The following is a 12,017-nucleotide window of genomic DNA, read 5'->3' as shown; positions in this document are numbered from 1 at the left end:
GGTCCAGCAATCCGATGAACTGCTCGATTTTCATGTCAAGATCCTGGTGGATTCGGAGGCAAAGGACGAGGTCATCCTCCACCGGGTAGGGCCATGGAGGCATAAAACCCAGGGACCATGGAGGCCCAAGCCCATATATTCTACAAACCAAGACAAGGCAACAACATGGGGGTTTGATCACTCGGTATGGGCACCCGCAGGAGGATTACTTCACTCGGCACGCAAGGACGTCCTTCACTCGGAGTAACAGGAGCCCAACGACCCGAAGCATTAATGGAGACGTCCACTTAGCATTGAAACCTGGTGTTACCAATAGCAATTAGACTACCCATATGGGGAGTAACTTAGACTAATAACATGTATATGTTACTTGCCTATGTTACCTCTATAGTGGAGAGTAACATATATATGTGGTGTCATGCAACACTTTATTTATTAGCTTGTAGACTCATCTTGTCTTGGTATGTGTGATGTTACTCATAGTGTGAGTGACTAGCTATGTTACTCAAATCATCTCTTTCCTCATTAAATCATTGCCATATAAGCAAATTTCTTGAGTTGGACTTTATGTTACCCTTGAAGTTACTCCCACTATAGGTAGTCTTAGAACGTCCATTATCTTTGGTAGTTGACGCGTATTATTTCTCTTTATCTCACCTGTAATGTAAACAGCAGCAGCCCAGGGGTATAGCGAACTCTATATATAGCCTACCCCTGGTGTCCACTTACGGGTTCAAAAACCTTTGTATTCGCAAATCCATACGCAAGAAACATCTCTACGCGAGAACATGACTAGGGCTTTTACTTCCACCGAAGAGGGGTCTGGACCTGTATAATCCTTGTGTCACCTACTTGTGTCTCGAGAGATCAAGCCTCGTTCTACTATCCTCTTACTGTTAATAGCTAGATGGTTCAGATTGACTCATAAATTCTCTTTTTTCTGGTTAACCCATAAATTCTCTTTTTTCTGATTAACCCGTAAATTACCTTTAATCTATAGTATAATACATAGGTGGATCGGATCCCCAACCATGAGATTGTTACTTTATAGCGTATCTCTTCATTCAGAAGTCATCACCTAGACCATTTTCAAGCAAATGTATATACCCTTTCACTCTCGAGCAAAAATAACTAATCTTCATGAAACCATCATCTTCTACACACAATCTAGATAATGCCCACCTCTGTGAGAGAGTTGGCTGGTTGTTGAGCTCCGAGCGACACTTTTCATCTCCAAAAAGCAATAGTTCAAATTCCAGATCTAGGAATTCGTGATGCTGGACATGATGGTCAACTACGTAGACGTGCCATATGTATCACTTCGAGAAAAATGAGTTATACTCCAAAGTGGTACTAGCTTTGGATTTCCAAATTTGTCGCTGATAAGGAATTCTCATTGCTGCCTGTGCTACCACCTTGTTCTTCTTCATCACGAATTTCCATCAACGACACTCCAGTTTTGTGTGCAACTACAAGCCTGCAGATAGATAAAAGAACACATGCTTTTACTAATCTATATTCATAGGAAACGAAAAGGATGTAAATGACCACACTATCTATATAGCTAAGCATGCTACGAAGGGGAAGTAAGAAAATTAATAAGAACTAGAAATATTGATTACCTTCCTGATCCCACCAAACATGCGAGACCCACAACCCATCCACTATCATGAAAGTTATGTATTCTCTTGAGCCTGGAAAATATGAAACACTCAGTAATTTACCATTATAGAGGCTAACCGGCATGTGTGTGTGCGCGCGCGTGCATGCGTGCAATGTCATGTAGAGGTGCCATGTTCTCAAAGTGTGTGTGTGTGTGTGTGTGTGTGTGTGTGTGTGTGTGTGTTTGATAAGGGCATACTCTAGTGGTTACCTGAAATCATTTGAGCTCCACGCATGAACATCACCATCCTTTGTACCTGTAATTAGAACTGGAAGATTGGGATGGGAAACGACCTGAAAAACTGCAGACTCATGTTCAAGTGTATGAACGCACTCCTTCTTGTCCATGTCCCATATCTGATATGGAAAATAAAAAAGAAACAAGGCACACAAGGATGTTAGAAATGTTAGAAATACTGCTGACCATCACATGTACGTTACTTAATGTACTTTCCAACATGATAGCCGACCTTGGCAGTCGCATCCCAAGAGCCACTAATCAAATACTGCTGACCATCACGCGTGAAGAAATCCAGGAAGTTCACTACATGCCTATGCCCAAACAAAGTATACTTGGATTTGGGAGAATCAATACTCCAAACCTGAACACCAACCATAAGAGCTTTATTGTAGTATCCCGCCTTCATCATTGAATCAAACATTGCTTAGCAAAGAAATAAGAGAGAGAAGAAAAACCTTTATTGTAGTATCATGCGAAGCACTTGCAAAACTGTTGGTGTCCTCCGGGTTAAATTTCAGGGCCATGATAGCAGCCGAGTGCTCTTCAAATGTCTGTATGCAATTCAGGTCCCAAAGCTTTATTTCCGTAGCACATCCTGACAGCACATACGGCTGGGTTGGATGAACGGCTAATGTACACCAAACGTCTGCACGACCCAGAGCTCTGAAACTCGTGACTTTTCGCATTTCCTTTTCGTAGTGGTACACATGGACGACACAGTCAGATGACACTGCCACAAACCATCCCTTTCGTGCAATGAACTTAACATCCGTAACTGCAGTGAGAACTATCATCTTATTAGCATATCAGTGTACATATGGTGAAAGAAACTTATGTCGACAAACAAGTCAGAGAGCTTGCCAGGTTCTGCTGAGACCTTAGTCAAACCGGCCACTTTCTGCCAGTAAACACAACTGACTAAATTGTTAGTCCAATGTAAGCAAATATGACCTAAATACACACTCAATAACTGCTGAAATACTGCCATGAGAAAACAGTGGGTAAAAACATTTGCCATCTACCATCACCAAACACAGGCTTTTCCTGGTATTTGGCAATCAAAAGAAACTGCATATGCTCTTATGAATAAAATCAAAATTGCTTGGGCTGCGAGCATCTTTTTTGTACAGAGGGCACGAGGTAATAAATTTCTTTCTTTGTCTTAAATAGTAACTACCAAAGCAATACAGTAACTTGCCTGTGTGTCATAGTTCCATGTCTTAACATTCCCAAGTGAGGTACCCACTATAATGCTGTATGATAAGAAGGTATTAAATGCAGGATAATCGCAACTAGTGCATTCACTTGAAAAAGAGGTTTAGGCCTCCCTTGGTTCATAGGAATATTGTAGGAATTGCAAAGGATAGAAACTTTGTAGGAAAAATTCCTTTGGAGCCCTTTGGTTTGTAGGAATGGATTCATACTCCTATGTACTCCCTCCGTCCGGTGAAGTGTGTGCATTTGGGTTTAAAATTTGTCCACAAAAGAGTGCACTTCTATCTTCCCAATGCACTTTAAATTAAGAAAAAATGTTTCTCTCTTATCACACGGTAATCAAGACCAATAACATTCTACGCATGGTCTCCTCAATTTCTACATGCACTTAGCTCATTGGGGCTTAGGTAATTAAAGAGGAGAGAGATGGTGGCTTGCACCTTTCCAATGCATTTTTTACTCCACTCCATAATTTGTCCTAAAATTTCTATATGTACACTTTTCACCGGACGAAGGGAGTAGGATAGGAATCAATCCTTCACATTTCAAAGGAAAAAAAACATTGGCCAAGACTCAATGGAAAAATTCCTATCCTATGCATCAAATAACATCTCTTTATCTATAGGATTTGAGATGCATGTCATCTCACTTCCTATGATTTTCATATTCCTATACTATTCCTATCTTATGAACCAAAGGAGGCCATAATATTCAAATGCCCATATTATTCTATGCACTTACAACGGCTCTTTCTGATGTGCATCTATGCAATAGATTTTCCCAGCTGTATCATCTATGATCTGACAAAGCAAAATTCATGTGAGCATTTGAGAAACCACCCCGAAGATGGAGGATCTGGGAAGAGAGGAAAATGAATACCCCAAAACCAATACCTGTATTAAAGGTGGCATTGTCTGCTGCGTTGTTAGTGCATCAAAGAAGAAAAACAAAAGGAAGCATCAGTACAATTCACTAAAGCATCAGTACAAGAAAATCAAAATATAAGTCACAAGACCACAAAATTACGTTTCTATGTATATTGTAAACTATATTTTCTGTTCGTAATTTTACATTATAAAAAGTATTTTTTTACGATCAATATATATTTTCTTACATTCTCGTTTGACTACCGACATCAGGAAAAATTACGATAAGTAAAATATGGTGCAGTGATAAAAATAGAGGGGGTGAACAATAACTATTCTTCACCCTGGGTGATGAATAGCCCGACCCTACAAATATAAGGGGACTACTGTGATTATATGGACGTATCAAAATAACTAAAAAAAGAATTGATCTAGAAGTATATTAATTTGGCATTCCAACTACAATCAAAGATCATTTGCACCGACCACTAATTAGATAGACAAAGTTGTGTAAGTTAATATTCTTAGAATGATGCACCTCATTGGCATCAAGAACCACATCCAAATGCACCTCATCAACCATGGTGTCCGCCTCTTTAATGAGCTTGTTTGTAGTTATATCCTCAATTGCAAGGCCATCAATCATCACTTTGGTCCACACAGTAGATTCATTGGCACGATCTGTGAGGGCATTGCCCTGTGGTTGCAATGTTATTCCAACATTACACTTGGATCGTGGTGTGATAATGCCTTTGTGTGGCTGTGTGCAGTATGCAAGGGGTCTTACACCCCTGGTAACCAATACTAGTTCACATATCCCAACTGAAAAAAAATACTCAAAATATCGGACCCCGAAAGCCATAGTTTCCCTTTCTGAAATTTGTCTTCATTACTTTTCTGACATTGTTTGCTCTTACTTGCACCATTATTCATTACACACAGGTTTCACTTGTATCGGCTGATAATTAACTAGACAAAGCATTGCACAAAGTTTTATTTCTTAGATTAGCGATCCTAGTGGTTGTATCACGTGTTGATGCACACAGACACAATTGGTGAGACATATCAACAAACAAAATTATGACTTGTGATTTGTCAGCAAGAGTTAAATTTATTCCTATTGATTTAATACTTCTTGAAAAAGGAAAGAAGTGTAAGCTAATCTAATCTACATATAATAGGACTACTGGCTATATTGTGGTATTAAAATAATTGAAGAATCAATTTGATCGAGATGTTTATTAATTCGGCTCTCTAACTACAATGAATGATCATGTGTGCTCAATGCTAACTAAATGCAAAGCTTTGCAAGTTAGTATTCTTAGACAACTCACCTCACTAATTTTGTCACTTGCTTCTTGTGGCCCACTTACATCAAAAACCACATCTAAATTCACCTCATCAACCACATTGACTGTCTCTTTGATGAACATGCTTTTAGTAATATCCTCAAATGCAATACCATCATTCACTTTGGTGCTCCACACAACAAACTCATTGGCACGCTGCATATCTATTGGCACATTGCCTTGTGCCTGCAGTGTTATTTCAATGTTACACTTGGACCGTGGTGGCATAATGTCTTTCTGTGGTTGTGTGTTGTATGACTTGGGGCTCATATTTTGGACATTGAAGGCAATGTAAGAGTCTGTCTCATTGGTTAGCTGAATCTCGCATGACATCTGTTTGTTAAGGGCAAAAGGGAAATGTAGTTTGAGTGGCTCAATTCCAAGCATATCATCCTCCTCTAGGCAAGAGCTTATCTGCAAGAAAAGTGCAGGACATATATGTATTCAGTACGATAAAGATACATGGCCAGGGACATTCAAGACTTTACCTTCCCAGATGTATATTCGTTGGCATTGTTGATTTCCTCGTTTAAAACTTCCATGTGGCTGATATCATTTATTATATCCCATATAAAGGGCCGCTTGGATGGTTCACGTTCTTGGCAGAGTAACCCAATTTCGATGCATTTTGCTACTTGTTGGTAGACCAATGGTGTTTCCTTTCCTGATTTTTTCCATCTGTGTCTCCATCTCCTAAGTACCTGTCATCCCACAAAATATGGCATAAATAGAATAAATCAAAGAGTTTTAAAAAATAACCTCAAAAGTGATGGGACATGATGACTCGTACCACAAAACCCTTGTATGCGTCTCTCTCCTCTACACATAGTTAGATGCAGGTGCTAGATGCCTAGGGTCGATGCAAAAAAGTCTATCATCAAGCACGTAAGCTCCTAATATCTTTTCCCAAATTGAGCATCACATGTGTTCTTTTTGCTTCAAGAGAGATGAAAAAGGCTTGATACATAAAAAAGTCATAGAGATAAATGTGGATGACCATATAGATGGATTTTCTCCTCGCATGCACGTAGTGAAGGTGTGGGTACTAATTCGTTCTTCTGGATATTGTTGATTTTATATATAACCTACTTTCGTGTTTAATCCAAACTATGTTTTTAATATTATGCAAACTACTTTGTTTATAGGAATTACGTGAATATATCTGGTGCAAATATGGTTGTATATATGTAGCCTTTTGATGCAGGTGCAAATATGGTTGAATATATCTCGTTGTATATATGTACTTGAACAATCTTTTGATAGTAGGATAAAATTGGCTTTATGCAAAATAAAATTTAGAGCTTTCCATTTTAGCCATATCCTTGCATATAGATGATAGGTCTCATTTGGGTGTCACTTGTCGGTCCACTCAATATACTAACCTGCATGACTGCAACTTATCATGTCAAGGATTTTATATGACGAGTAATGGATGCGACGTAGGGTTACGATGTCCATACTCAACTTTGTCAGTCGCGTTGATGGGACTCCATAGTTTTATTTGTTATTTTTTGCTGTGCGAACTAGTCTGTGGGCTATGAGGTAATAAACACTCTGGATTTACATTATATTCTTAGATGTGATTTTTTTGTGGTATTTTATCAAGTACTATTTGTGCTAGCTACTAAGATTCAGTTTAGATAGTAGCATAGTGACCACAGAGATTCAGATACTACCATATCTGGGTCGTTACACATTCTCCCAAAAATATAGCAACCAAGGAAAACACATATTGGACGCTTGGTCATTTTATTTACTTCAAGCCCGCACGCTTGGGCACTCGTTTACTCAAACCCTTAAGAATTCAAGAAGAAGAATCTATTACTTGAACTAACACTACTACACCGACATACAAAAATACTATTAACACTACTAGACTAACATATAAAAACCATAGAGATGCGGGTGACCACCGAGATGGACTTGGGGTGGTGGAGGAGGCGCCGCACAAGGTAGTTGAGGGGGAAATGGCTTCTAGCGCTCATAGTCAGGGCGAATCCCTAGCCAGGACACACACATGTGTGTAGAGGGCAAAGAGGACGTTGGAGCCGACATCGAGGTTGATGGTTTATGCCGTGCAATCGAATCATCTCACCAATAAAGCCAGACAGAGGAAGTTGAAGCCCTCTAAATAGGGGGTACATCAATGAAACGGTTCTTTCGAGAAGAGGCCTTAGGCAAAATCTCACTTACAGTAGCCCCCCTCCCCCCCCGCCAGGGGACTACATCCTTGCTCGTGATGAGCCCCTTGTAGGCTAGGAGGCCAAGGCCTTCTTCAGTGTATGTGGACGTTGGAAATGGTCTTCTTGACATGGAAAGCTTGTCATTGCAGGACCAAGTGTCATTGGGCGCCCCATGTCATGCCCATTTACAAGTCAGCGGCAAGATGAAGAATTAACCGTGATGCCTTGGTCTATTTCCCGCATCGAAGCTCCGTGTGGTTACATCCATCAATACCCTATTCATGCCCGAATCCTCAAGGTTTTACAAAGAGATTGTAAGAGGTGGGGTGCGTGAAACTAGGAATAAATACACACGGTGTGAACAAGATCTTTCAGAGATGTCATATGGGTCGTGTCATCACCATTTTGACTGGATAGGATGGAGTTTGCTTCAACCATATGCGAGATTATCACAATAACAAAACAAATTTATAGGAAAGTGTGCAATGCATGCATATCTTCATCTATCAATGAACAAAAGATGATAGTCCATATCCTTCTGGTTTATCTTCTAGGAGATGGGAATTCTGAGAGGGAAAGCGAGTTTTTACTTAGAGCACATCTTAAGGAAAAAACTCGTAAAACCAAGACAAGATACCCGAAAATCCGAAGCAAATTACTCAGTAAGTTCTAGGGACGACCTTCTCAGAAGCTTGGTCAGAGAAGTTCTGACCTACTTGACAATACTCATGTTCAACACCATTCTGAGTATTGTTGGGGGCATGTCGACGAAGATACCATTATTCATATGAATAACATATTTTTTGTAAAAGACACGATGACCTGACTGCATTTGAGTACATGTTTTCCTAAAAGACCCTCTTAGGCTAAGCAACAAAGGGACTCAGATGCGGATAAGGAAGAAATCACATGGAATATAGATGGTTAGCCAATTAAGGGATATAGGTAGGATCTCGGTGGCAAGTCTGTTTGATCCAAATTTTAAGAAAAGACAAGAATGCATATAAGAAGCCCGAGGCCATGCAAGAGGACAACCACAATTGAAGTTATGAAACATCTGTCAAGCTCTAGCAGATCTAGTGTTTTAGCCATCCGTCCACATACATCCTTGCAATCACCCCCAAAAGATACAGGATCTTCAAGGTAGGACGTAGAACTTTTACCCACCTTGGGGGCCTAAACCTACGTAGATCTGTCTCTCGTGTCATCATTCTCATCAGTGCATCGCCGACGGGATCTTGTGTCAACCCTAGTTCCTCAATTTTGACTTGACTATGTAGATACGACTGACCCAAATCATGCACTAATACCGGTGCCACATGGCTTAAATATAAATGTTTCTAGCCATCATATGAAGCTACCATGTGTTGGCACCGATTTAAAACGGTGGAACGGGTGATATGGAACTCAATATGGCGAGCTGCTAAAGCGTTTACGTTCCGGTGCTGTGCTTGTTTTCGAGTAAGACCATCATGTTGCTTATATTTTCATTCTAAATATGTTCTTATACTAGATAATCCATCCAACACCGTAATATGCAAATTAAGTAGGATTATTAAGAAAATGGTAACCAATATGCAAGGTAGAAAGTTAGGATATTTCTACAAAAAAGATTGTCTGCATGGCGAGATAGAACCCTCTTACAGTGTTGCTATTATTGAGGATCTCCTTTCCTCCCGTCACTAGCTCAATGATTATTTTGCCCAAACTGTACATGTCTGATTTGAATGACATTTTCCCTTCAGATATGTACTCTGGAGCACAATATCCTCTGCAAAAAAAGGTCGGCATTTCAATGTATTACAGCATCAGAAAATGTGAAAGAAGATGCCGAGAAATTATGATGTTTTGATGCATAGCTTACAGTGATCCGAGACGGTCTTCACTCATGGTTTTTGACTTTTCATCAAGTCTTGATAAACCGAAATCTGTGATTTTCGGCACCATATCATTATCTAGTAGTATATTGCCAGGTTTCAAATCCATATGATATATGTGCTTCTCCGTGTGCAGATGATGCAAACCTTCACAGATTCCTCTAATTATTCCATAGCGTGTATTCCATTCCAGTCCTCTTAATTCATCTACATAATGCAAAAAGTAACAGTGAGCCATAAAAGTTTCCATCATTTGATTTGTGCATGTGCTAAATTGCATTATGAATGTATATATCACATCTTGATCCTGGAAAATAAAGATAAGTTAGTAAAAATAAGAGCTTGTTGCAAGAATGACGTACCAGTAACATACTTTTGTAGACTTCCATTGCTGATATACTCAAAACAGAGTAGTCTTTCTCTTACCTCAGCATAAATATGTCGTTTTGATCCTGCAATTTGTATGGCTATCTGATCTGTGCTAGCACAGAAGCCAAGAAAGCGTACGACATTTTTATGTTTAATGTTCAACAGGCTGTCGACTTCTCGATAAAATAAAGTCTCATTGATTGAATGACTGTTCCTTATCCTTTTAACAGCAACGTTCCCATTACGAACCACTCCCTGTTTAACTTCTCTTGTGAGCATTCAAAAAGTGTTTAGCTGAATTTGAAGGTACTGTGCAAGAAAGATAATACAGAAGTTTGGGATGCAGCAACCGACGGAAGCCCCTTTTTCCCTGAGAGCACACCTAGGGGCTGTTTGGTTCCCAGCCACAGTTTGCCAAGCCAACATTTGGTAGCCACAGTTTAATTGGCATGTGTTTGATTTTTGCCACACTTTATTGCCCCTATGGCCCACTTGTCATAGAGACAATTTTTTTGCCAACTTTTGCCAAAGTTTAGCGTCCAATTTCTCAGCCACACTTGTGTGGCTTGCCATACTTGTGTGGCTAGCCACACTTTGGCTTGGCCACACTAGTCTCCAACCAAACAGACCCCTAATGTTACAGTACAATTGCACCACCACACATGCACATATATGCTAGGAAAAAGGTTTGTAGCTCCATGACAACCTTAAGGCGGTTCCATTTTCCAAATTAATGTTGGATACTATGTTCGATCCTAGGACAGAATTCCGTAATATACGACACAAAGAATATACCTGGTTGTCTGACTTCAATATATACCAGATACTGCTAGAATCAAGTAGCATCTTGCAGACGAATGTAACATCTATATATGGTATTTACTAGTTGGCAACACCGATTATTAACATAGTTTTGCTAACTCGGGGACTGCTCAAGCCAACATAAAATTCCAAGTGCGATCTCTAGATATCATATGCCTGATTTATGGTTAAAAAGCAATTTACCTTATAAACAGTTGCAAATCCACCGTGACCGATTTCTCGATCATCTGAGAAATTTTCTGTGATATCCTTCAAAAGTGCAAGTGATAGATTTGTCGGCTTCTCTCTTCCATCAAGTATACGCTCCAGGACCTCATGATCCATGTACGATGTATCTGATGTGCAATCAGTTTGACAGTATGCAGTATCAACATTAGAAAAAAGAGGTTTGTTCCAGATCAGCGCTATTTAAGGCAGCATATGGTAATTTTAGAACAATTGTCTATAGTAAATCGTTCGTGCACCGACCAATATTTAAGGCAACTGTACCTTTTGTGATCTTCAACGAAATAAGGAAACGCAAATGTGCAGTGCAATAGTGGGCGCCTGAGTTTATGCTTTACATATTTATGCATTTGAAGAAATCCATTCAAGTTTATTTGTGTGCATCGTGTTAAAGCCTATGCACCCACAATCAAGGGCCGAGGCAGGTCCTGGGCAAAATCCTGTAGAAAGCCCTAGTGCAAGGCCCAAAACTCTCTACCAAAGACTTATTATTGGCGGTTTCTGACCTTTGATGTCCTCACGATGGAATCAAGTTAGTTGTGGAGATTTTACTTGTTCCACTAAGCCGGCCACAACAATTAATTCCAAATGCAGCTAATGTATGCATTCCTTTGAGATAAGACAATTAATTGCATCTTCCTTTTTTTTCTTTACATCTTAAGTATTACTCCCTCTATCTCATATTAACTTTCGCTCAAACGGAGTTAATCCTTCGAGCTTGTGGATGAATAATACGCCTTCCTCCATTCTATCCCTTATTGAACAATATATCCTTATTTGATATCAAATAAAAACTGCCATGATGGCACTCCCTAAAAAAAAAAACTTTCTAAATTTTAATCACAAAGTTTGTGCCTCTCCTTACCATGTTCTTCACAAAGCCAGCAATGGAAGATCCGGTTGCCGGTAAAACAGAGGCGGTCACGGTGTTGTTGCTCTCTAAGATCCACATCTTGCTATATATGCCGAACCACTCAAGTGGACTAAGACGGTGTTAGCTGATGGAAGTTGGTTGAGAAGATGATCCCTTGTTTGGTGTTGATCATAGAGTAGTAGGTACGCTCTTTTATTTTGTTTTGCTTTGTTATGTTGAACTTCTCTAAGGCTGGTAATCCCCTCAGACAGTCTGGCAGGTTCGACACATGTTTTCTCAGCTTTGCAAGTTCGTGACCAATGTGCACATTTGTGCAAGTTCATAGATTTTTTTG

General features: G+C 39.7%; 1 protein-coding gene across 2 annotated transcripts; it reads right to left on the bottom strand.

Annotated features, from left to right (window-relative positions):
* Positions 1-1,032: 1,032 nt before the first annotated feature.
* LOC123168141 (cysteine-rich receptor-like protein kinase 7) lies at positions 1,033-11,351 on the bottom strand. 2 transcript variants are annotated; one of them, XM_044586013.1, is made up of 13 exons: positions 10,768-11,351; positions 9,756-10,017; positions 9,381-9,600; positions 9,161-9,287; positions 5,822-6,034; positions 5,319-5,747; positions 4,012-4,035; positions 3,860-3,918; positions 2,359-3,156; positions 2,133-2,264; positions 1,874-2,019; positions 1,623-1,694; positions 1,033-1,477 (listed from the first exon to the last, which is right to left on the bottom strand). In XM_044586013.1, exons 1-9 carry the CDS (start codon positions 10,906-10,908, stop codon positions 3,066-3,068), a joined length of 1,566 nt encoding a protein of 521 aa, XP_044441948.1. In that variant the 5' UTR covers positions 10,909-11,351; the 3' UTR covers positions 1,033-1,477; positions 1,623-1,694; positions 1,874-2,019; positions 2,133-2,264; positions 2,359-3,065. The 2 variants fall into 2 exon arrangements, with proteins under 2 accessions (XP_044441948.1, XP_044441949.1); XM_044586014.1 differs by having other exon boundaries at positions 4,012-4,032.
* Positions 11,352-12,017: the final 666 nt, after the last annotated feature.

This window comes from Triticum aestivum, chromosome 7D, assembly GCF_018294505.1.
Source record: "Triticum aestivum cultivar Chinese Spring chromosome 7D, IWGSC CS RefSeq v2.1, whole genome shotgun sequence".
Lineage (NCBI taxonomy): Eukaryota > Viridiplantae > Streptophyta > Magnoliopsida > Poales > Poaceae > Triticum > Triticum aestivum.
This window is presented reverse-complemented; position numbering and strand designations above follow the sequence as displayed.

Bases quoted from the DNA above. Each gene is read 5' to 3' on its own strand.
- LOC123168141 (XM_044586013.1), bottom strand. From the start codon at position 10,908: ATGGATCATGAGGTCCTGGAGCGTATACTTGATGGAAGAGAGAAGCCG. The intron at 3,919-4,011 runs GTATTGGTTTTG...TTGCTTTGTCAG, and splicing joins CAATGCCACCTTTAATACAG to ATCATAGATGATACAGCTGG. The intron at 3,157-3,859 runs GTAAGTGCATAG...CTTATCATACAG, and splicing joins GCACATCAGAAAGAGCCGTT to CATTATAGTGGGTACCTCAC.